At 42.9% G+C, this 25933-nt stretch overlaps 1 protein-coding gene across 1 annotated transcript in view; it reads left to right on the top strand.

Moving 5' to 3' along the window:
- The window catches only part of DYSF (dysferlin), a 412280-nt gene that overhangs the window by 256211 nt on the left and 130136 nt on the right, over positions 1-25933 (top strand). The window contains exons 30-33 of the mRNA XM_082264486.1: positions 5353-5526; positions 7041-7134; positions 14724-14801; positions 25706-25887. Coding sequence (XP_082120612.1) covers positions 5353-5526; positions 7041-7134; positions 14724-14801; positions 25706-25887 — 528 coding nt within the window. The remainder of the gene's footprint in view (positions 1-5352; positions 5527-7040; positions 7135-14723; positions 14802-25705; positions 25888-25933) is intronic.

Here is a 25933-nt window from a genome sequence, read left to right as displayed (position 1 = left end):
CTCCCAGTAGATGGTTTAGATTAAAGAAAACCTGTGCAAAGAAAAAGGGGTATGCGTTTATCAGCCTGCTGTAAAAATAGTCAATTCCTGCCAGCATACCGCCAGCATACCGCAAATGATCAGTTGATTTTAGTACTTTCTGGGCCACTGACCTGGAACTGTCAGTCAGTAAAAGCCTTCACAGAACAATATTTGGATATCAAGGCCATTTGAACTTATAGTCCAAATTCCCCATAAGCAGCCCCGCCCAACTGATTGATTAACAGCGTTATTACATCAAAATTGGATCCATATCTGTTTATTATTTATCCAGTGGCCTTGGGGTAGTTTGATACGTTTATAGATAGAGGAGTTTCTGCTTCATCATGAATGCATTGGAGACAAGATATGACCGGCTGTCCAAATATTGTACAAAAAAATGGACCACCTGACCTGTTGGTTGATGCAGGGGCCAGGAAAAAAAAAACAAGACACCAGGATCTCTGACTACCATAGGCTTGTACAAGTATAATGGGTATAGGATGCACCAGGCAGTTCAATATGGATCCTACTTATGTATATTATGACATAAGGCTCATATGGCTCCAGAACATATTCCCAGGACATTTGTAGTGATTTACCAAAGGAGTGTCCAACAAATGCTGGAGAATCCCAAAGAGTACTAATCAGAAAATGCAGTAAACTAAGTCATGCCAAACCCTTGAGAGTAATGCCCCATACACACGTGCAGATTATCTGCAGACTTTTGTCTGCAGACTTACCAAAACCATATAATATGAGGTCAAACCTAAACACTTTCAATTTGTATGCAATCCGGCAGGCCCTTGCACTACATAGAAAAGGTAAGTCTGCAGACAAAAGTCTGCAGATAATCTGCACGTGTGTATGGGGCATAACTCTATACAACCCCAATTCCAAAAAAGTTGGAACACTGTGTAAAATCTACATAAAAACAGCATGCAATGATTTGCAAATCTCATAAATCCATATTTTTTTCACAATAGATAATAGAAAACATATCAAATGTTTTACCACTTGCCATAAAAACATAACGCCCTTATAAAGTAGCTCTCCTGTGCCTGATTACGTACCTAGTGATTAGTCACCGCACAAGCCGATCAGTGGGTGCCGGCCAATGGATGACCACTGCCACCGGCTGATCAGCGAGAAGGAAGACAGGACAGAATTCTGCCTATAGCCCCGTACACACGTACCGATTGTCGGACGCAAATATTCGGCCGCCGACCGATCGGCCGATTGTAGGCTTGTTAGTATGATGCTTCCGACAGCCGACAGCGCATTTTCCGCCGAACAGAATCTGTCGTGCAGGCATTAAAATTTTTGTTGGCCAACACCAGAACGGCCGATTGTTTGCCAGTCAGTACAGAATTCGGCCGACAATCAGCAGATTTGCAAGACTGGGCATGCTCAGAGAAGAAAAAACACACGGAAAGTTAACCATCACATGACATCACTTCTGCAGTCGGCTGTTGTTGGCCGACAAAATTCGTGTGCAGTCTTTTGCAGTTTTCAACAGACACGACAGCCCTGGACAAAAGACGGCCGATCGCTCGGCCGACGATCAGTATGTGTGTACGGGGCTTATGTAAAGAATGCAGAGCTCTGTCCTGTCATTGGGGATGTGGTGGGGTTTGTTTTCCTGCAAAGCAGGGAATATAAACTGGCTCATCTCTTAGTAAAAACGCCTTACAGTAAACGCATAAACACTGGTTAGGTACATATTTAACTGCTTGATCGCTCTAAATGTTTAACCCCTTTTCAGCCAGTGTCATTAGTACAGTGACAGTGCCTATTTTTAGCACTGATCACTGTATTAGTGTCACTGGTTCCCACAAAGCATCAGTTAGTGTCAGACTGCCCGCATTACTTTTACAGTATAAAAAGAAATAAAAATTCCAGGTAATATACCATACTTTGTAGACGCCATAACGTTCTCGTAAACCAATCAATATACGCTTATTTGGATTTTTTACCAAAGACATGTAGCAGAATACATATTGGACTAAATTTTTTGAAGAAATTAGATTTTTTCAATTTTTTTTTTTATTGGATATGTTTTAAAGCAGAATGTAAAAAATATTGTTTGTTTTTCAAAATATTCGGTACTTTTTCGTTTACAGCGCAAAAAATATAAACACAGTGGTGATCAAAATACCACCAAAAGAAAGCTCTATTTGTGTGAAAAAAATGATATAAATTTAGTTTGTGTACAGCGTTGCATGACTGCACAATTTTCAGTTAAAGTAACACAGTGCCAAAAAGAAAACAATGGCCTGGTCATGAAGGGGGTTAAATCTTCTGGAGGTCAAGTGGCTTATCTGGGAAAATGTACCATTTTAAGAAAAAAAGAGGTAATTTTGAAATTGATGGCAGAAGCAAGTCTCAACAAATTTGGGACAGGGCAACAAAAAGCTGGCAAAGTAGGTGGTACTAACAAGGAAGAGCTGGAAGAAGATATTTTGCAACTAATTAGGTTAATTGGCAACAGGTCAGTAACATGATTGGCTATAAAAGGGTTTCTTAGAGAGTCAGAATGTCTTAGATGTAAAGATGGGCAGAGGTTCACCAATCTGTGAAAAGCTGCGTCTAAAAGCTGTCAATAAATTTCAGAATAATGTTCCTCAACCTAAAATTGCAAAGACTTTAAATGCTTCATCAGCTACAATACTTAATATCATCAAAAGATTCGGAGAATCTGGAGAAATCTCTTTGCAAGGCACAATGCCAAAATGCAATATTGGATGACCTTCTGATCTTCAGAGGGCACTGGATTAAAAACAGGCAAGATTATGTGATATAGACATCACTGCTCGGGCTCAGGAATATTTCCAAAAATTCAAATTAAAGCTCTATCATGCAAAGAAGAAGCCATATCTGAACATGAATGCATATGAAAAGTATAGCGCGACATCATATGAACAATATCCAGAAATGCTGCCTTCTTCTCTGGACCAAACTCATTTAAAATGGTCTGTTGCAAAGTGGAAAACTGTTCTGTAGTCAGACGAATCTAAATTTGACATTCTTTTTGCCAACCATGACCACTGTGTCCTCCAGACCAAAGAGTAGAGGAACCTTTTGGCTTCTTATCAGTGCTCAGTTCAAAAGCCTGCATCTCTGATGGTATGGAGGGGGGGGGGAGGGGTGCATTAGTAAGTATGGAATAGACAACTTTCAGATCTGGAAAGGCACCATCAATGCTGAAAGATATATCCAGGATTTAGAGCAGCATATGCTCCCATCCAGATGATGTCTTTTTCAGAGAAGGCCTTGCATATTTCAGCAAGACAATGCTAAACCACTTACTGCATTCATTCCAGCAGCATGGCTTCATAGTAGAAGAGTTTGGATGCTTAAAAAAGAAGTTCTGAAAAACTGAAAAATATAAACCATTATACTCATCTAGATGGATGCAGCATCGGTCTCATACTGCATTTGTCCCTCGCCGCTTCAATGACTGCCAGTCACCGGCTCTTTTCTTTGCCCCTTCAGAGCTCACTGGGACTTCAGGCTGTGGAGGGGGTGGAAGTGGCTAGCTCAGTCTCCCAGCAGCTTGCTGAAAGGCTGAGCCATCTGCTAGTCTAGGGATATTTGTGGATCCAGACATTAAAGTCGGCATAGATCCAGAGCCTGGACTGGTCGAGTGATGTCGGCCAACAGCGGTCCTAAAAACGGGTCACAGTAGTGCAGAACTAAGTGCACTCCTGTGGCCCACAGGAGAAGTAGGACCAAAAGAGCGTCAGCCCTACTTCTGATTTAAACAGCCTGCCTGCAATCCAGACCTTTCTCCAATTAAAAATACTTGAAGCGAAAATTACGACAAGGAAGACCCAGGACTGTGAAGCAGTTAGAATCCTATATCAGGCAAAAATGGGACAACATTCCTCTCCCAAAATTCCAGCAACTCCAGCAAAAGAAGGGATGCTACACCGTGCAAAACGTGGTCCTGTACCAACTTTTTTGGTGACTTGTTGCTGCCATCAATTTTAAAATTACTTATATTTTTTTCTTACAATTGTACATTTTCTCAGTGTAAACATTTGATATGTTTTTATATTATATTTTGAATAAATTATGGATTTGAGATTTGCAAAATTATTGCATTCTGTTTTTATGTAGATTTTACACAGCATTCCAACTTTTTTAGAATTGGGGTTGTACTTGTTTAAGCTCTTCTCCTCACTTTTTGTTCCAGTGACATTATTGTTAAAAGTTAAAACATTAAAAATCTCCTAAACTTGGGCTACATAGATATCAATACAAATCTAAAAGGATTTAACCTTTCCCCACTCTATCCAAACCCCCCCCCCCCAAAAAAAATGGCTTGAGTTACAATTTAAACTCTGGAAACCTAGTCTATTTTTCTATTTTGGTTTCTGGAGGCCTATTCACACTTGTCTGTTTTCAGGTAGCAAAACTGGTGCATTTTGCTGCATGAAAATGCATTTCAAGTTGAAATCCGATTGTTTCCAACGTGACTGGTTTACATCTAGAGTATGTACTGCAATTTAATGTGAAAGGGAAACTATATGGATAGTGTGACAGTACTCACCATCACTGGGAGTGAAAGACAGATACTTAATGGTTTGGATTGCTTCAAGTGGGACAGTAATATTTCTCAGCAATATCTCTCAAGGAATATGAAGATTTAATCCCACTTTACACTTTGAGACCTATAGCCTGTTGCCATGAAGTCTGACTCCTGAAAAATCATAGCAATACGTAGTTGTGTATTCCATGTACTTCAATGTAGGAGACGGACAGATTCATTGGCAGTCTTTTCCTATTTTCTTGTCCTATTGTCTATTTATTGAGGTGGAATGTGGATTGTGTTAAGTCTGCCTGTCCCGTTGTTAAATGTTAATGAGCCCACATTGTTCCGTCCAGATGGCTAGATAATTAGTTCAGGTTAATTCTGTTTCTGTATACAATTTCATCTGCATATGATAATGTAATCAGGCAACCCCTGACCTGTGTGTGGTAATATGATCAGGAGGGGGAGGTCCATACTGTATATAAATTCTGTGTGACTGTAAAGAGTGATTCCATTCCAATAAAGAGTGATTCCATTACAAGCTAAGTTGTTGGCTAGCTTTGTATGAGGGCAGCTAGGAAAATCTGGTATATTCATGACTTCAAGTAAGCCGTATACTGACAGAAGACCACAAACACAGTGTGGGTCGGCGGTTCCATTACAGATAGAGTGCAGTATACTGAGTCTTACTAAAGCACAGTTGCAGTAAGTCCTGAACAGTGTTCATAGTTAACAGATTTGTTAAATTTTATTACTGGATTTGCCATTTTTAATGCTCCCTCTCCCATCTCTTGCAGCACAAGCCTGATGAGGCAGAGAGTGAAGGCTGGGAATACGCCTCTCTATTCGGATGGCAATTTCACATGAATTATCGCAAAACAGACAGCTTCCGGAGAAGGAGGTGGAGGCGTAGAATGGAGCCTCAGGAAAAGACTGGAGCAGCTGCCGTTTTTGCCCTAGAAGGGTCACTAGTGAGTCACAAGCAGCCTGCGCTGTTTTTTAATAATTTTTTGTGATGTGGGTAATCTGATAACTCACCCCTGATCATCCAGAAGGACAGTTCTGTGTTTATCCAAAGTATCATTCAAATCCTAAACCCATTATGTATGTTTTTTCCTGATCCATATTTAAAAATTCTCTGATATTCTACAATGGATTACAGATATCCCTGAGCCATTCGTCCCAATGCCCCAATACTATTTAAAACCTCATTAGGAGTTTAGGTTAAATGTTAAGGCCAATGTAATTGTGCCTAAGCAGTTCCCTGAAATATTTTATTTTTGTCTTTGTGTTTTGTGTTTGAGGTGATTGTAGCCGTATTAGTGCACTTGCGATAGAGACAATTGAGTACTGTTCGTGATACTTTTTTTATTTGAAATAACATAAAAATTTTCAGGACAAGCTTCGGGGTATGTCCCCTTCATCAAGGTCCAAGCAGTACTGATTCACAAAAGATTTAGCAAAATGGTAAAAAAACACAATCTCACTAACTATGCTAGTTTTATTACCATTGCCAGTTACATTTGTTTACGTTTGTTTGGTTTTCGCTTTTTTTTCCTTTGACTTAGAGATTGTGTGTTTCTTTACCATTTTGCTAAGGCTACCTTCACATGTGGGTGCAGCAGATCACGGGCAGAATCACCGCGATTCCGCCCGTGATCCGGAAAACATTGCAAATCACGGGACGCCTGTGCGATGCCTGTGATTTGCAATGGCACCCCAAACGCTGTGCGATGTTGCCGCGATTTCCGCCTGCCTAATCGCGGTAACATCGCGCAAACAGAATCGCGGGACGCATTACGCCAAAAAAAGGTACAAGAGCTTCTTTTGTGCATCATGCGTCCCGTGATTCTGTTTGCGCGATGATACCACGATTCGACAGGCGGAAATCGCGGCAACATCCCACAGCATTTGGGGGGCCATTGCAAATCACGGGCATCGCACAGGCGTCCCGCGATTTGCAATGATTTCCGGATCGCGGGCAGAATCGCAGTGATTCTGCCCGTGATCCGCTGCACCCACACGTGTTTATCTGCAGTGTCACATCTACAACACTCCTGCCTCTGACTACTACTCTCACCAAATATGGAGTGAGATTTAGTGATGTCACTACTGTAGTACTCATTGTTCTGCTTGATGGAGAGGAAGCTGTACCTGAGGGCCTGCAGTGCAAGGATAACCAGCCCTCGTTATCCATACTTAGATGTTGGTAGATAACATGAGTTATCACTTCGGCACTGTCATTGGACAGGGGGATGTCAGCTGACAGGGCTAAGCCATGAAGTCTGTAAAAGTCAGGCATCCAGTAACAAAGTGAAACTAATAAAGGTAACAGTAGACATCTTGTTTTGTCTGCCCAAAGGCAGGACTTTTATTTCAGTAGTTGCATTGTCCTTTGTGTTCTACAACTGAGCACATTTTGCTGCTGGACTCTTATGACTCTTATAAAAAAAAAACTGTGCATTTTCGTCCTTTATTTTTACAGGGTGGAGTCACTGACGACAAAAGTGATGATGGGAAGAACACTTGCACTCTGAGTTTTGGAGTAAACAGACCTACAATTTCCTGTATTTTTGATTGTGAGTAAAACACGTTCCTTCAGACTATTGTACAAAATTATATTGTCTTAATTAGATCTGATTTCCTGCCTTCTCTTTAGTCTTGCACAGTTGTACGGGCTCCTCTTCTGCAATTAAACTGCTTACTCTGATTTCACTGCACACCGTGAGCTTCTCACCAGTGGCGGCTGGTGCTCCATGGGCCGGGAGGGGGGGAGGGGTTTAGACGGACCACACCAAACCCCTTTCCCCCCCCCCCCCAACCACACCAGCTCCAGCCCGCATACCATACCTACCCCCTGTCCCCCAACCCCCCCCGTCGGCTCACTCACCCTGGACTGGCAGGCGTCAGCGGCTTCCCCCTCAGTCTCCTCCATGGGTCGGGCTTCCCTTGCGTCTCCTCCCTCCTCCTCCTCTTTGGCCAATAGCATGGCTTCTCAGAATAAATAAGTAGAACTATAGGGAATTTATTTTGGATAGAGTAAGGGAGGGTTATAACCCGTCAGTTTTTTTTTTGGGGGGGAGGGGGGTTTCATTTCCAATATGTTTTACAAAATTTGGACAAAAAAAACTGCAGTTGCACATTTAAGTAAAACACCATATAAATAGTAGCAGTTCCCATTTTGCTTTTCAGGATTGTAACTTTAACAAGAAAAGAACACCAAAGCCTTAAGTCAACCTTTCTCAACCTTTTCAACACAGAGGAACACTTGAAATAAATAGCTGTTCTCGGGGGAACCCCTGCTAAAAATTAAAAATCTACAACTCATGACACATTAGTGTGACAGTCAGTGGGAAGAATGTTCCTTACTCTTCTCATCATTGAGAAGAATTACCCCCTTACAGATAGATAAAAGGAACAATGGTTTCATTGGGAACTTATCTGAGAGGCAGAAATTGCCCATTTCTCAAGGAACCCCTAGCAACCTCAGGAGGAACCCTAGGGTTCCACTGAACCTTGGTTCAGAAACCCTGCCTTAGATGGTAGGAAATGGTATTGGTCTATTTTTTGGAAAGGCAGAATAATGCAATGCCTGTGTAGGTGGAGGGGTCTCATCCCAAGATTGCGGGGAGCCACCGGCTATAACGCCTAGAGGCACTGGGTGAGAATAGTGAGACACATGAAGAAGGAACTGGATTGTTATCTGTAGTGTTTAGACTAGGGGGGGGGGGGGGGGGAGATGAGGTTATAAATAGAAAAGTAAAGGAGGGGGGGGGGGGGTGGCGGATAGGGGAACACAGGAAGGGGATACACCAAGGGATGAGACCTCTCTCTTATGCTATCTGTTTCCCAGTGGGGAGATTTTCTTTCACTTCCTACCTCATAGCCAAAGCAGGAAGTCGGAGGATATACCTTTAAAGTGAGAGAATCCCCAGAACGAGTTTCTCCACTGGAAGAATTGTTCCACTTTCACTCGCAGTGATAATTGTATACAGGACAAACAGAAAGGGTAAATCTCCCCGATTGGGGGCACAGACAGCAACAAAAAGCAGGTGTTCTATTCTCTATGCACGCTATCCAAAACTAAAATAAAAATGTTCCCTTTAGTTATGATTTAAAGTGTAACTAAAGGTAAAACTTTTTTTTTTGTTTTGTATAGAGTAGAGATGGATTAGAACCTCTTTTAGTTTTTATTGCTGTCTTTGACCTTGTTAAACAAAAGGTTATCCTCAACCTAAGCCCCCTTGAAAGAGGAGGTGCCACATCCCGGATAAGCAAATACAACAAAAGAAAAGGATTCCCCTAAGGGGTTGGGACTTTTTAGGCACTCAGATAAATGTAATACAAGTAAAGTAGTAGAGTATGTTTGAAAAAATATATAAATGTAATACAAGTAAAGTAGTAGAGTATGTTTGAAAAAATATATAACAAATGTTTTATTGACAAAAAAGAAGAATCTAAAAACAGCAAGTAGGTACATGAATTATACACATGCAGAAAATACAATACAATGCAGCAGCAGAGACGTGCAAGTAAGTTAACACCGAAATACCCAACGCGTTTCGAAGCTATTCGCTTCTTCTTCAGGGGTAATGTGAAATATTGCACATAACTGTTTGTAAGGTCTCTGTCTGTATTAGAAGAGATTCTGCATGTATGGATTTAAAATCAATTCGGCAGGCTCAGCATTCTCTCTATGTGTCCACTGGGGGGTGCGCAGAGCAGAAATAAGTGCGTACAAGGTCACCGAGACCTGTATTTAGGGGGTTGAACCCCTTTTCCCATTTGTGTGTAGAGCTCACACAGACAAACCCATCCAAGGGGAACTGTGTGCGGCTGGAGTCCAAATCAAAACAGGCTCAGGTGTAGAAAGCTGTTTCAATTAGGTTAAATGAGTCCAAGGAGAACCCAGACCGACGTATTGTCGTGACAAAGGCACGATGGAATGAGAATCGTCTCTGCTGCTGCATTGTATTGTATTTTCTGCATGTGTATAATTCATGTACCTACTTGCTGTTTTTAGATTCTTCTTTTTTGTCAATAAAACATTTGTTATATATTTTTTCAAACATACTCTACTACTTTACTTGTATTACATTTATCTGAGTGCCTAAAAAGTCCCAACCCCTTAGGGGAATCCTTTTCTTTTGTTGTCTTTGACCTTGTTAGGGAGATTCCCGGTAGATTGCCCCTCTCTATTCAATGATACCATTATCATCGAAAGTGAAAATAAAAGAACATCAGTACAGTAATAGAGGAGAAACCTTCCAACAGGGACACTAGTTCTGGTGACACCCTGGATTCCCTCACTTTAGAGGGACTTCTTCTCCCTTCCTGTTTTGGGAATGGGACAGGAAGTAAAGTGAAATTTCTTGGGGGCACAGATAGCAAAAAAAAAGAATTGACAGGGATTTTTTTGCCTTTAGTTACACTTTAAGTTCTTAATCACTTCAGCTCCGGAAGATTTCCCCCCTTCATGACCAGGCAACTTTTTTGCTATATGGCACTGTGCTACTTTACCTGACAATTGTGCGGTCATGCAACACTGTACGCAAGCAAAATTTATATAATTTTTTATCACAAATAGAGCTTTCTTTTGGTGGTATTTGATCACCATTTTGGTTTTTTTTTTTCTTTGCGCTATAAACAAAAAAGACCAATATTTTTTCCTTTTTGCTATAAAACATATCCCATAAAATAAAAAAAATAAAAAAGTTCTTCATAAATTTAGGCCAAAATGTATTCTGCTGCATGCTTTCTATTCTGCTTTGGTAGAAAAGATCCCAATAAGTGTATACTAAATGGTTTGCATAAAAATTATAGCGTCTACAAATGACGGCACATATATACTGGAGACAAAAACCGCCACATCTCCATTGTCAGAGGAGAGATCTGTGTTGTTTACATACAGTGCATCTAAAAAGTATTCACAGCGCTTCACTTTTTCCACATTTTGTTATGCTACAGCCTTATTCCAAAATGGATTCAATTCATTATTGTCCTCAAAATTCTACAAACAATACTCCATAATGACAAAGTGGAAAAAGTTTGTTTGAAATCTTTGCAAATTTATTAAAAAAAAAATCACATGTACATAAGTATTCACAGCCTTTGCCATGGCACTCAAAACTGAGCTCAGGTGCATCCTGTTTCCACTGATCATCATTGAGATGTTTCTACAACTTGATTGTCCACCTGTAGTAAATTCAGTTGATTGGACATGATTTGGAAAGGTACGCACCTGCCTATATAGGATCCCACAGTTAACAGTGCATATCAGAGCACAAACCAAGCCATGAAGTTCAAGGAATTGTCTGTAGGCCTCTGAGACAGGATTGTATTGAGGCACAGATCTGGGGAAGGATACAGAAAAATTTCTGCAGCATTTAAGGTCCCAATGAGCACAGTGGCCTCTATCATCCATAAATGGAAGAAGTTTGGAACCACCAGGACTCTTTCAAAAGCAGGCAGCCCAGCCAAACTGAGCGATCAGGGGAGAAGGACCTTAGTCAGGGAGGTGACAAAGAACCAGATAGTCACTCTGAGAGAGCTCCAGCATTTCTCTGTGGAGAGAGGAGAAGCTTCCAGAAGAACAACCATCTCTGGCAGCACTCCACCAGTCAGGCCTGTATGGAACACTGGCCAGACAGAAGCCACTCCTCAGTAAAAGGCAAATGACAGCCCGCCTGGAATTTGCCAAAAGGCACCTGAAGGACTCTCAGACCATGAGAAATAAAATTCTCTGGTCTGATGAAACCAAGATTGAACTCTTTGGCCTGAAAGGCAAGCGTCATGTCTAGAGGAAACCAGGCACCAATCATCACCTGGCCAATACCATTCCTAGTAAGCATGGTGATGGCAGCGTCATGCTGTGGGGATGTTATTCAGTGGCAGGAACTGAGAGACTAGTCAGGATTGAGGGAAAGATAAATGCAGCAATGTACAGAGACATCCTTGATGAAAGTGTGTAACAGAAGGATGCAGCGCTCCTACCGACTATAAATTTAAAATGTTTATACCAATTATCATAAATTATTTATACATACATTTGGTGTAAACACCAAAGATTAGAGATTTAGTCTACCGTAGAAATAGACCACTATGGAAAAAATTACGAGAACATGTACAAAACATCATAAAAGGGTACCCAAAACACAGTGTATCTAGGCATTTCCTTACCCGTCATAATAAAAACCCAGCAGAATTACTTTTCTGGGGGAAAGAAAGTTTCAAACCCCATTGGAGAGGGAGTAATAAAGTTATGACCCTTAGCCAGAGCGAGTCCAGATGGACATTTGAATTACAGACCTTGACGCCCCTAGGCCATAACATAGAATTTGATCTAAACTGCTTTATTGCTGATTATTAATAATATATTTTTTGTCCTATATTCCCTTACTTGAATAGTATTGTCTATGAAATAGGTCATATATTGTCCATATCCCCCACTTCATTAATTTTCTCGAAATAGATTAATGATTATTAATTGGGGGGCTCTGGTATTAAAATAATTAATGAGAGAACCCCACTTGGGTGGTGCTGACATATTACTATACACAATTTTATATATATGTATATATATATATATATATATATATCTATATATATAGATATATATATATATGTGTGTGATTGATGTAAAAAATAGGTATATTTGACTATATCTTATCACACTCTTCAGCCACTTGAGGGTTATTTTCGTTAACCAGGTACCACAGCAAAGGCTAAAGGTTCTGTGTAAAAAAAAAACAAAAAACTTTTTTTAGCGGTTTTAATCATTTTAATGTGTTGCGGCATGTTACTGGCTTTCATTTTGATCAGCAACCTAGATTCGGCTATGAATTTTAATGCTAAATATGGAGGAGAAATGAGTACTGAAATTTTGGATTGAACTATTATTCTAACTGATATTGTAGAATTGTTTAAAAATATTTTTTAATGTTGTCATATTAGAACTTGCTTTTCTACTTGTTTGTTTTAAATCGATTTAAGGATGTGTACAATACATTATTGCTGTTAGAGCGATGATTATGCAATATCAAGAGATTTCTAACAGCGCATAAAGATGCAGATAGTTAAATTCCTAACTGCCATAGAGTATAAGTAGAAGACTCGTGTACACCCAACTCCACCCCTGATGAAGTCATGTGTGGAGTGATGTAACAGGTAGGGACGAGTCTGGGTGACATCAGCCCCCCGTGTCTCGGCCAGACCGGGAGCAAATCAGCAGGAGTAGTTATTGGAACCTGAGCAGACTGTTATGATATTATATGTGAGTGTTACTATATTCCTTTTAAATAAATGGTTACAATTTTACATGATGGGAGTTCCTTCTGTTTGTATATGGTGAAATGAGAAAGGCAAAGTTTTCTTATTGTTTTGAAACACGGGTTCACTTTATAAGGAGCACTTGATAATATTATATACATTTTTATATCTATGCACAACTTTGATACTCATAGAATCAGTACACCAATATCACTTTTTATGTGTTTACACTAAATGTATGTATAAATAATTTATGATAATTGGTATAAACATTTTAAATTTATAGTCGGTAGGAGCGCTGCATCCTTCTGTTACACACTTTCATCAAGGATGTCTCTGTACATTGCTGCATTCATCTTTCCCTCAATCCTGACTAGTCTCCCAGTTCCTGCTGCTGAAAAACATCCCCACAGCATGATGCTGCCACCACCATGCTTCACTGTAGGGATGGTATTGGTCAGGTGATGAGAGGTGCCTGGTTTACTCCAGACATGACTCTTGCCTTTCAGGCCAAAGATTTCAATCATTGTTTCATCAGACCAGAGAATTTTATTTCTCATGGTCTGAGAGTCCTTCAGGTGCCTTTTGGCAAACTCCAGGCGGGCTGTCATGTGCCTTTTACTGAGGAGTGGCTTCCGTCTGGCCAGTGTTACATACATACAGGCCTGACTGGTGGAGTGCTGCCAGAGATGGTTGTTCTTCTGGAAGCTTCTCCTCTCTCCACAAAGAAACGCTGGAGCTCTCAGAGTGACTATCAGGTTCTTGGTCACCTCCCTGACTAAGGCCCTTCTCCCCTGATTGCTCAGTTTGGCCGGGTGGCCCGCTCTAGGAACACTTCTTGTACACATTTTTAGTTCAATGTGGGGACACATTTTCATGCTAGCAGCCCCTCTCTTATACTTCTTATAATTTGAAGTTCTCTATTATTGTGGTAGCGCATAGGACAACCCCCCCCCACAATTTTATCCTTGATGAAAACCTGCTCCAGAGTGCTCTGGTCCTCAGACTGGGGGTAAGGTTCATCTTCCAACAGGGCAATGACCCTAAGCACACAGCCAAGATAACAAAGATTGGCTGCGGGACAACTCTGTGAATGTCCTTCAGTGGCTCAGCCAGAGCCCAGACCTAAACCTGATTGAACATCTCTGGAGAGATCTGTGCACCGACGCTCCCCATCCAACCTGATGGAGCTTGAGAGGTCCTGCAAAAAGGAATGGGAGAAACTGCTCAAAACAGGTGTGCCAAGCTTGTAGCATCATGCTCAAAAAGATTTGAGGCTGTAATTGGTGGCAAAGGTGCTTCAACAAAGTATTGAGCAAAGGCTGTGAATATTTATGTACATGGGATTTTTTTTTGTTTTTTTATTTTTAATAATTTGCAAAGATTTCAAACAAACTTCTTACACGTTGTCATTATGGGGTATTGTTTGTAGAATTCTGAGGGAAAAAATAATTTTAATCTATTTTGGAATAAGGCTGTAACATAACAAAATGTGGAAAAAGTAAAGCGCTGTGAATACTTTCCGAATGCACTGTATACAGGTCTCTCTCCTGTCTTCTGCTCCACTGATCGGCAGGTTCCAGCCACGAATCATTAGCCAGGACCCAGTAATCGGCATGTAAGGAAGCCAATGACCACTTAGCCAGGTTGACGGGCGCACGCTCCCTACCCGGAAAAGCAGAGTCACATATCTGTACGTAATTCTGCGCAGCCGGCCCGCACTGTACGAGTAAAACTATAGTGTGCGGTTGGCAAGCAGTGTAATCAGCATCCAGAAACAAAATTTTACAGTAAGTATAAAAATCCTGTTTTTCATCCTATTGAGTGTATCTTATTCAAGTAAAATGTAACCAATTGACTGTTAAGCATTATTAATGAAGATCTCTTTTTTTTGTCATAGATGGAAACCGCTACCACCTGCGTTGTTACCTCTACCAAGCCCGTAACTTGATCCCAATGGATGAAGACAGCTTTTCTGGTGGGTTTCATCTTATCTAGCGCAGTGGTGTATGGTCAGGACCCCACATTAGATAGTTTTTAAACTAGAGAAGATTGTACAATCAGGTTGTAATGTGTGTGACCAGCTTAAAGAGGAGTTCCGGCCTATTTTCCAACTTTAGTGATTCCTGGAGTGCTCTCTATGCTGATCAACAATTGGGCATTTTCAATTTTTTTCGGGGGGTCCCTTACCTTATTTTCAGGGCATTTTTCATTATACTTCCTCCTTCTCCCCCCTCTGTGGCCACGGCCACCGACATCACTTCTGCCTTTGCATTGCATCCTGGGAGCTGTTTGTCATCACTCCCAGGAGGCTGGAATCAGGAAGAACTCCCAGAACACTCCCTGGAATCAGGAAGAAGGACACAGCAGATTACACTGCGGCTTCAGATGCCCACGTCTAAGATGGCCGCGCCCAGACAGCGTTTTTAAAAGTACGATTTTGACTAAAATCCAAATGTGTACACCTGGTAAATATGAGAATAGCGGTTCTGTAAAGGACGATGGATTAGTATTATAGGGGTATTTTTAGTTAAAAAAGGTATTTGAGGCCGGAACTCCACTTTAATGCTAGATAAAAAGGAAGACCTCAAAATATTTCCATGTGTATGCTTTTTAGGATGTATAGTCATTGATATCCAGAGGAGTGCTGGGAACAAATGTTTAGGGCAGTATGTGCCCAGGGTGGAATGGCCAGAACACAGACTCCTTGCATTCCGGGCGTTTGTCCCTTGGTGTACAGTATACTGGCCTAAATGTTAGTACCACTCAGTGCCCCATCCAGTCCTGACCAGCTACAGCAGCTTTCCGCCTCTCATAATGTTTTACAGATTGCTAGCAGCAGGGCAGTAAGGTGTACCTGTGCCTTACCAGAATATTATGTACGGAGGCTAAACGCCCAGTGTGCATGGGGTCTCATATGGGTATTATACCTTCTCCACTCTATCCAAATCTAAATGAAAAAGTTTGAGCTGTACCTACATTTGAATTTTTGTATATTATAAAATTAGTGTATTGATCTGCCCAGGTTTGATTCAATGAGGGTTTGTGCCAAAAGTCTATAGAGGGGTGAATTCTGTTATTATTTTCTGTCCATTTTCAGGGCTAATAGGCAAATTGTTATAAAAGAAAGGCAGGGTTGCTGAGCACTCCTATACCATTGACAAAAATTATACACATATATATATATATATATAATATATATATATATATATATATATATATATATATATATATATATATATAATATAATATAATATATATAATATATATATATATATATATATATATATATATATATATATATATAATATAATATAATATAATATATACGTACATAGGGGTGACAAATCTTTAAAATTACAGGCTTGAGGAATGCATTAAATCAGTACATGGTATTACAGAACAATACAATTTTCACTGACAGCCTTAGTGACAGCATTCTCTGGTATGACTTTGAAATTGGCCTTTTTTTCTTTAAAAATTAGCTCAGCTTACATACAGCAGTATCACCCCAAAACTCATTTAGTTAGGCTTGAAAAGGGGCTTGTTTCAGGTAGTTTCAGCTGAGACCCATGCTTTTCCATCAAGCAGTAATAGAATTGCTTTGACTGGCAGTTAAAAACTGGCTAGTATTTCATAATGCAAACATTTAAGCTGCTGCCCAATTTCTATCAACTTCTTGCTAAGAAATAAGGTACCACAGATACAGTGCCTTGAAAAAGTATTCATACCCCTTGAAATTTTCCAAATTTTTGGAATTGGGGTTGTAGTATTACCACTGCCTGTTCTGGTCTCTTTGTCTCTTGTATATTTGGGCTAATTCTCCTTCATTAGAATTGTCCTGCTACTGGTCAATATTAACACTTCTGTATTACAGTGCCTTGAAAAATTATTCACACTCCTTAAAAATTTTCCACATTTTGTCATGTTATAACCAAACACGGAAATGTATTTTATTGTGATTTTATCTGATAGACCATCACAAAGTGGCACATAATTGTGAAGTGAAAGGAAAATGATAAATGGTTTTCAAATATTTTTTTACAAATATCTAAAAAGTGTGGTGTGCATTTATATTTAGCCCCCTTTACTCTGATACCCCTAACTAAAATCTAGTGAAACCAGTTGCCTTCAGAAGTCACCTAATTAGTAAATAAAGTCCACCTGTGTGTAATTTAATCTAAGTAAAAATACAGATGATCTGTGAAGCCCTCAGAGGTTTGTTAGTGAACCTTAGTGAACAAAAAGCATCATGAAGGCCAAGGAACACACCAGACAGGTCAGGGATAAAGTTGTGGAGAAGTTTAAAGCAGGGTTAGGTTATCAAAAAATATCCCAAGCTTTAAACATTTCACAGAGCACTGTTCAATCCATCATCTGAAAATGGAAAGAGTATGGCACAACTGCAAACCTACCAAGACATGGCCGTCCACCTAAACTGACAGGCTGGGCAAGGAGAGCATTAATTGGAGAAGCAGCCAAGAGGCCCATGGACCCGGTGGGACCATGGGTCCTAGGCGGCACTTAGAGAGGGGCGGCCCCCGGCCGCCTCTTCTCTTCTAAGCCTATCGCAAAAAAAAAATAAAAAGGTCCGCAGCTGGCCCGACATGCACACTGCACACGTGCCGCCGCTCGGTAAAGCCCGTAAAGGTTTGGCTATTTCCGGGAATAGCCGAACATGTATTAGCTCTCCTGAGCGGCGGCGGCGCATGCGCAGTGTGCATGTCAGGCCGGCCGCGGACGTGTTGATGTGTGGCGCCGGGCGGCGCCATTTTTAAATTCTACAGCGCCCTTTAGGAACAGGTAAGTGAGACTGCACACTACCTGTCATTATGCCGGGCTGCAGGCATACTACAGAAGATGCAGTGCTGCGGGCATGGTACATGCCCACAGCACTGCATCTCCTGTAGTATGCCCACAGCCCTGCATTCTCTTGTACCATGTCCGTCTCCTGTACCATGCCCACAGCCCTGCATTCTCATACACCATGCCCACAGCCCTGCATTCTCCTGTACCATGCCCGCAGACCCGCATTCTCCCGTACCATGCCCGCAGCCCCGCATTCTCCTGTACCATGTCCGCGGCCCCTCATGTACCATGCCTGCAGCCCCGCATTCTCCTGCACAATGCCCGCAGCCCCGCATTCTCCGGCACCATGCCTGCAGACCCACATTCTCCTGTACCATGCCCGCAGCCTTGCATTCTCCTGTACCATGCCCACAGCCTTGCATTCTCCTGTACCACGCCGACAGCCCTGCATCCTCCTGTACCATGCCCGCAGCCCCGCATTCTCCTGTACCATGCCCACAGCCTTGCATTCTCCTGTACCATGCCCACAGCCTTGCATTCTCCTTTACCATGCCGACAGCCCCGCATTCTCCTGTACCATGTCCGCAGCCCCGCATTCTCCTGTACCATGCCCGCAGCCCCGCATTCTCCTGTACCATGCCCGCAGCCCCGCATTCTCCTGTACCATGCCCGCAGCCTTGCATTCTCCTGTACCATGCCCACAGCACTGCATCTCCTGTAGTATGCCCACAGCCCTGCATTCTCTTGTACCATGTCTGTCTCCTGTACCATGCCCACAGCCCTGCATTCTCATACACCATGCCCACAGCCCTGCATTCTCCTGTACCATGCCCGCAGACCCGCATTCTCCCATACCATGCCCGCAGCCCCGCATTCTCATGTACCATGCCTGCAGCCCCGCATTCTCCTGCACAATGCCCGCAGCCCCGCATTCTCCTGCACCATGCCTGCAGACCCGCATTCTCCTGTACCATGCCCGCAGCCTTGCATTCTCCTGTACCATCCCCACAGCCTTGCATTCTCCTGTACCATGCCGACAGCCCTGCATTCTCCTGTACCATGCCCGCAGCCCCGCATTCTCCTGTACCATGCCCACAGCCTTGCATTCTCCTGTACCATGCCCACAGCCTTGCATTCTCCTGTACCATGCCCGCAGCCCCACATTCTCCTGTACCATGCCCACAGCCTTGCATTCTCCTGTACCATGCCCACAGCCTTGCATTCTCCTGTACGATGCCGACAGCTCCGCATTCTCCTGTACCATGTTCGCAGCCCCACATTCTCCTGTACCATGCCCGCAGTCCCGCATTCTCCTGTACCATGCCCGCAGCCCCGCATTCTCCTGTACCATGCCCTCAGCCTTGCATTCTTCTGTACCATGCCCACAACCCCGCATTCTCCTGTACCATGCCCACAGCCCCGCATTCTCCTGTACCATGCCCGCAGCCTTGCATTCTCCTGTACCATGCCCGCAGCCCTGCATTCTCCTGTACCATGCCTGCAGCCCCGCATTCTTTTGTACCATGCCCGCAGCACTGCATTCTCCTGTACTATGCCCGCAGTACTGCATTCTCCTGTACCATGCCCGCAGCCCTGCATTCTCCTGTACCATACCCACAGCCCCACATTCTCCTGTACCATGCCGCAGCCCCGCATTCTCCTGTACCATGCCTGCAGCCTTGCATTCTCCTGTACTATGCCCGCAGCCTTGCATTCTCCTGTACCATGCCCACAGCCCGCATTCTCCTGTACCATGCCCACAGCCCCGCATTCTCCTGTACCATGCCCGCAGCCTTGCATTCTCCTGTACCATGCCCGCAGCCCCGCATTCTTCTGTACCATGCTGGCAGCACTGCATTCTCCTGTACCATGCCCGCAGCACTGCATTCTCCTGTACCATGCCCGCAGCCCTGCATTCTCCTGTACCATGCCCGCAGCACTGCATTCTCCTGTACCATGCCTACAGCCCTGCATTCTCCTGCACCATGCCCGCAGCACTGCATTCTCCTGTACCATGCTCGCAGCCCTGCAGGGCACTGTGGCACTATAGACAGTAGAAAGCCTGGTGCGCTCATCTGCCCGGTGTCTTTTGCTCTGTCCTGCTCCTGCTGTCACTCCGTACACACTCATACTCCTCTGACTGCTTTCATAGTCCTATAGAATGTGGGGGCATCTTGGAGGGCGTGAATTTTTTTTTTTTTGGGGGGGGGCAGCATTTCATTCTCGGACCAGGCAGCACAGTGTCTTGGGCCAGCCATGCCCATGATAACTCTGGAGGAGCTGCAGAGATCCACAGCTCAGGTGGGAGAATCTGTCCACAGGACAACTATTGGTCGTGCACTCCACAGATCTGCCCTTTTTGGAAGTGGCAAGAAGAAAGCCATTGTTGAAAGAAAGAGTTAAGAAGTCCGTTTGCAGTTTGCGAGAAGCCATGTGTGGGGTACAGCAAACGTGGAAGAAGGTTCTCTGGTCAGATGAGACCAAAATTGAACTTTTTGGCCTAAAAGCAAAACACTGTGTGGTGGGAAAATAACACTGCACAATACCCTGAACACACCATCCCCACCGTGAAACAAGAAGGTGGCAGTATCATGTTGTGAGGATGCTTTTCTTCAGCAGGGACAGGGAAGCTGGTCAGAGTTGATGGGGAGATGGATGGAGCCAAATACAGGGCAATCTTAGAAGAAACCTGTTAGACTCTGCAAAAGACTTGAGACTGGGGCGGAGGTTCACCTTCCAGCAGGACAACGACCCTAAACATACAGCCAGAGCTACAATGAAATGGTTTAGATCAAAGCATATTTATGTGTTAGAATGGCCCAGTCAAAGTCCAGACCTAAATCCAATTGAAAATCTGTGGCAAGACTTGAAAATTGCTGTTTACAGGCGCTCTCCATTCAATCTGACAGAGCTTGAGCTATTTTGCAAAGACGAATGGGCAACTTTTTCACTCCCTAGATGTGCAAAGCTGGTAGAGACATCCCCAAAAAGACTTGCAGCTGTAATTGCAGCAAAAGGTGGTTCTACAAAGTATTGACTCAGGGGGGCTGAATACAAATGCACACCACACTTTTTACATATTTATTTGTAAAAAATTTTGAAAATCATTTTTTATTTTTCTTCCTTTTATTTTCCTTCCACTTCAAAATGATGTTTCACTTTGTGTTGGTCTATCACATAAAATCACAATAAAATACATTAAAATTTTTGGTTGTAGCATGACAAAATGTGAAAAATTTAAAGGGGTATGAATAATTTTTCAGGGCACTATAATACAGCAGTGTTAATATTGCCCAGTAGCAGGACATTTCTAATTAAGGAGAATTAGCCCAAATTTACAAGAGACAAAGAGAACAGGCAGCGGTATTATTACAACCCCAATTCCAAAAAATTGGGACGTTGTGTAATCTACATAAAAACAGAATGCAATGATTTGCAAATCTCATTAACCCATATTTTATTCACAATAGAAATCATATCAAATGTTTAAACTTAGAAAATGTACCATTTTATGAAAAAAATAAGGTTATTTTAAGAACTGATGGCAGCAGCATGTCTCAAAAAAGTTAGGACAGGGAAACAAAAAGCTGGCAAAGTGGTACTGACAGAGAAGAGCTGGAAGAACATTTTGCAACTAATTAGGGTAATTGGTCAGTAACATGGTCGGTCAGCCTGACATCGATAGTATGTAAACCTCTGGAGGGGATGATAAGGGACTATATCGTAGAGTTTGCTAAAGACAACAACATCATCAGCAGTAATCAGCACGGGTTTACAAATGGGCGTTCTTGTCAAACCAATCTGTTAACATTCTACGAGGAGGTGAGCTGTGAGCTAGATAGGGGGAGACAGGTGGATGTGGTGTACCTGGATTTCGCTAAGGTGTTTGATACAGTTCCCCACAAGCGCTTAATTTATAAAATAAGGCATCGACCACAAGGTTTGCTCTTGGATACAGAACTGGCTAAAAGGGCGTGTCCAAAGGATGGTAATAAATAGCGCATACTCAGACTGGTCTGGGGTGGTAAGTGGGGTCCCCCATGGCTCAGTCCTGGGACCAACCTTGTTCAGTTTATTCATAAACAGGATTGGGGAAGGGATCATTAGTTATATATCAGTTTTTGCAGATGACACAAAATTGGGCAGGGCAATAACTGCACAGCATGAGGCAGATATCTTACAGAATGATCTGGACAAAATAACGGAGTGGGCAACGACATGGCAAATGAGGTTTAATGTGGAGAAGTGTAAGGTTTTGCACTTGGGGACTAAAAACATAAAAGCACAATACACTTTAGGAGGGGGAACCTTTGGGGGAATCAAAAATGGAGAAAGATCTGGGAGTCTTGGTAGAGGATAGACTAGGCAATAGCATGCAATGTCAAGCGGCAGCTGCCAAAGCTGGCAGAATATTAGCATGCATAAATAAGGGGATGTATTCCAGAGATAAAACTATAATCCTACCACTATAGAAAATATATACTCCAATAGGTGTATATTCTTCGCCAGAAGATTCGCCTGCTTTGTTTACATAAGCAAGCGGGTCTTCTCTCGGTTTCTCGGGCGATCGCGGGAGGGCAGTGGCAATCGCCGCCGCTCCTCCCACGACCCGCCTCCCGTTGTGTCTTAACACAGTGGGAGTGCGGCTCCGGCCGCCGAAACTACATGCACTACAGTCACATAGAACTACGTGATTGGACGCAGCCGACAGCCGGCAGGCAGTCGGCAAGTGGTTAACAGAACGGATCGGATGAAAAACAGATGTAAACTGACAAACGGTCCTTTTTACATCAGTTTTTGCATTGGTAGTAGATGTAAAAAAAAAAAAACTGAGGAAAAATGGACGAAAAACTGACAAAAAACAGATGAAACATGGATGAAAAACTGATGAATACTTCATCCATTTTGACATGACTGAACTGATGAAATGAACGGTCCATATTGAAAGGGCCCTTAGGAGGCCGGCTTGTTCAGATACCCCCTTATTGGCCTTTCAAAGCCAGCAGGCTGTGGTTCAAATGCTATGCCATTTAGGGATAAAAAAATTCACCCAGGCCGATTTAGACAACCATCGTGTAAATCAAATCACTGTGCAATGGATTTACAGACAAACTAAACAGTACTCTGGGTATAAGAGCCTGCTGGTGGTGATTCAGACCATAGATCCCAACATGTTTCGAAATCCTGAGATGATTTCTTCATCATGGGAGGAAATATTATTATTATTATTGCTTATATAGCGCTGTCAATTTACGCAGCGCTTTACATATACATTGTACATTCACATCAGTCCCTGCCCTCAAGGAGCTTACAATCTAAGGTCCCTAACTCACATTCATACTTACACAGTAGGGCCAATTTTTTTTTTTATACAGGATCCAATTAACCTACCAGCATGTAATCAAGGAACAGATAAACAATGGTGCCTTGAACCCAAAAGAGGGTCTAATGAACCCCAATTCTCAAGAGTGTAGAGAGATTAGAGTGTAATGATGTAGGTTTTTGGGAAACCCTTAGAGGGGTTACAACCAAATTATACAAGGAGCCGATCCTAAGATGGAGGAGAAGGGAGAGAATAGCTCAGTTTTACCAAAAAAGGTGTCACGTAGTGCCCCAGGGTTGCTCACGAGGATCACCCTAGAGCAGTGGTCCTCAACCCTAGCCCTCAGGGCCCACTAACAGGCCAGGTTTGCAAGATAACGGAAATACATCCCAGGTGATCTAATTTGCTGCTCAATGATTGCAGTACTCTAGTCTGCATCTCCCCAAGGTAATACTTAAAATCTGGCCTGTTAGTGGGCCCTGAGGACCGGAGTTGAGGACCACTGCCCTAGAGGATACGAAGCAAATGAAAGCGTAGTCAATCTAGTTGCAGCCTCCCTTGGTATCCTAGGACCAGATGGTCAATTGCCAGGGGGAATGGCATGACACATATACTGTCTGTCTATACCCTTACTGTCACCCACACACCCAGCTTCCTATATACTACCCAATACTGAGGCACAGCTGACTCTTGATAAACAACCACTTCCTTTACCCCACCCAGCTTTCCTCCCTCCGCCATTATTTTGCTCATCTCTAAGGCCCCTTTCACACAGGCTTTTCGATCAGGTCCGCCTGGCAGTTTTTCAAGCGGACCTGATTCAATGATCCATGCACCTCTATGGAGCAGTGGATGTCAGCGGTGACATCTCTGCTGACACCCGCTGCTATCTGATCCGATGTGGTCCGTGAAATCCAAACAGGTGCAGCCCTATTTTCCATCTGTCTGGAATCGGATAGTCGCCTGTCCATTTTCATCCGATCTCCCATAGAGAAGAGCGGGGATCTGACAGCTCTGTCTATGCAAAGTAAGCGGAGACGGAGCTGTCATCCGCATGCTCAGCGGGGATCGGCGGATTGATCCCCATTGAGCAAAACTGAGTCTGCCGGGTGGAAAGCCCGTGTGAAAGGACCCTTAGGGTACAAGCCCCGCTGGAAGTTCTAGCTAGACCAGCCATATCCACATCACAAAGAAACAAGTGAATTAACCAATCCCTGGTGGTATTTTTATTTAGGGAATTCCAAAAAGGACGATGGAAACAAGGCTCTAATGAGTTTACAATGTATATTATTATTTTTTTTTTTTACTGTTCATATTGTTAATCTGTTCATATTGTCTTTTTTTACTGTTGATATTGTTTTCTTTTATATTCTTCATATGTAATCTATCTACTCTAATTTTTAATGGAAACCTAAGGTCCTGCTTAAAGGTTTGTCTCCAAGGGTTAAATTAACATTTTTCTGAGACCATCAACTGTCAGTATGGCATTGTTCCCACTTAAAGTGTTACTCAAACCACAACAGTAAAATGAGTGTGTATATGCAGTAAAGCATGCTTGTTTTACTCACTGTGGAGCCTAAGGTGTTAACTGCATTGTGTAAAAAGACTGTTTGATTCTGCCTACTCTGATCCTCCTCTTCTTCCACTGTCCCCAATCCATCTCCTGATAGAACAGAGGTTAGGGGACAAGCTGCACATGCTCAGTTTGGTGTGTATTGCTAGAAAGTTTTTTTTTTTTTAGCGTGCATGGGATTAGCACAGGGCCAATCAGCACTGTCCAGACAGAGCTGAATGAAAACTTCTCCTACAAGCTTTACCCAGACACTGATAGAAGTATCAAGACTGCTATATAATGCTGATGAGAAAAGGTATTTAGCAGTTTATTTTTACTAAAACTATTTCTTTTCCATGTTCTGTGTGCTGTGGGAGACCAGATATAGTGAATGCAGGCTCCTGGGGAGACCAGATATAGTGAATGCAGGCTCCTAGGGAGACCAGATATAGTGAATGCAGGCTCCTGGGGAGACCAGATATAGTGAATGCAGGCTCCTGAGGAGACCAGATATAGTGAATGCAGGCTCCTGGGGAGACCAGATATAGTGAATGCAGGCTCCTGGGGAGACCAGATATAGTGAATGCAGGCTCCTGGGGAGACCAGATATAGTGAATGCAGGCCCCTGGGGAGACCAGATATAGTGACTGCAGGCTCCTGGGGAGACCAGATATAGTGACTGCAGGCTCCTGGGGAGACCAGATATAGTGAATGCAGGCCCCTGGGGAGACCAGATATAGTGACTGCAGGCTCCTGGGGAGACCAGATATAGTGACTGCAGGCTCCTGGGGAGACCAGATATAGTGACTGCAGGCTCCTGGGGAGACCAGATATAGTGAATGCAGGCTCCTGAGGAGACCAGATATAGTGAATGCAGGCTCCTGAGGAGACCAGATATAGTGACTTGCACGCTCCTGAGGAGACCAGATATAGTGAATGCAGGCTCCTGGGGAGACCAGATATAGTGAATGCAGGCCCCTGGGGAGACCAGATATAGTGAATGCAGGCTCCTGGGTTTAGTAACACTTCTAGATCCCAACACAAAAAAGGCTTAATTGATAATCTGGTGTCTCTCAAAAAAATATAAAATTAGGGTATTGTTTTGGTTCCTCACCATCACCTACAATCCTGTTTTAATTCTAGGCTTACTAAAGGGCCATAGGTTGATGACCTCTTTCCTGTCTCTTTCTGATTCCAGACCCGTATGCCATTGTGTCATTCCTCCATCAGAGCCAGAAGACGCAGGAGATGAAAAACACTTTAAACCCGACCTGGGACGAGACGCTCATCTTCCACGAGATAGAAATATTTGGAGGCCCAGAGATGGTAGCGGAGGTTCCCCCCAGTATTGTGGTGGAGATATATGACTATGACACCTATGTGAGTACATGGAGAGCCAGCAAACTGGCCTGTAAAATTATTAAGA

The sequence above is a fragment of the Pelophylax lessonae genome, assembly GCF_965119305.1.
Source record: "Pelophylax lessonae genome assembly, chromosome: 1".
Taxonomy (NCBI): Eukaryota; Metazoa; Chordata; class Amphibia; order Anura; family Ranidae; genus Pelophylax; species Pelophylax lessonae.
This window is presented reverse-complemented; position numbering and strand designations above follow the sequence as displayed.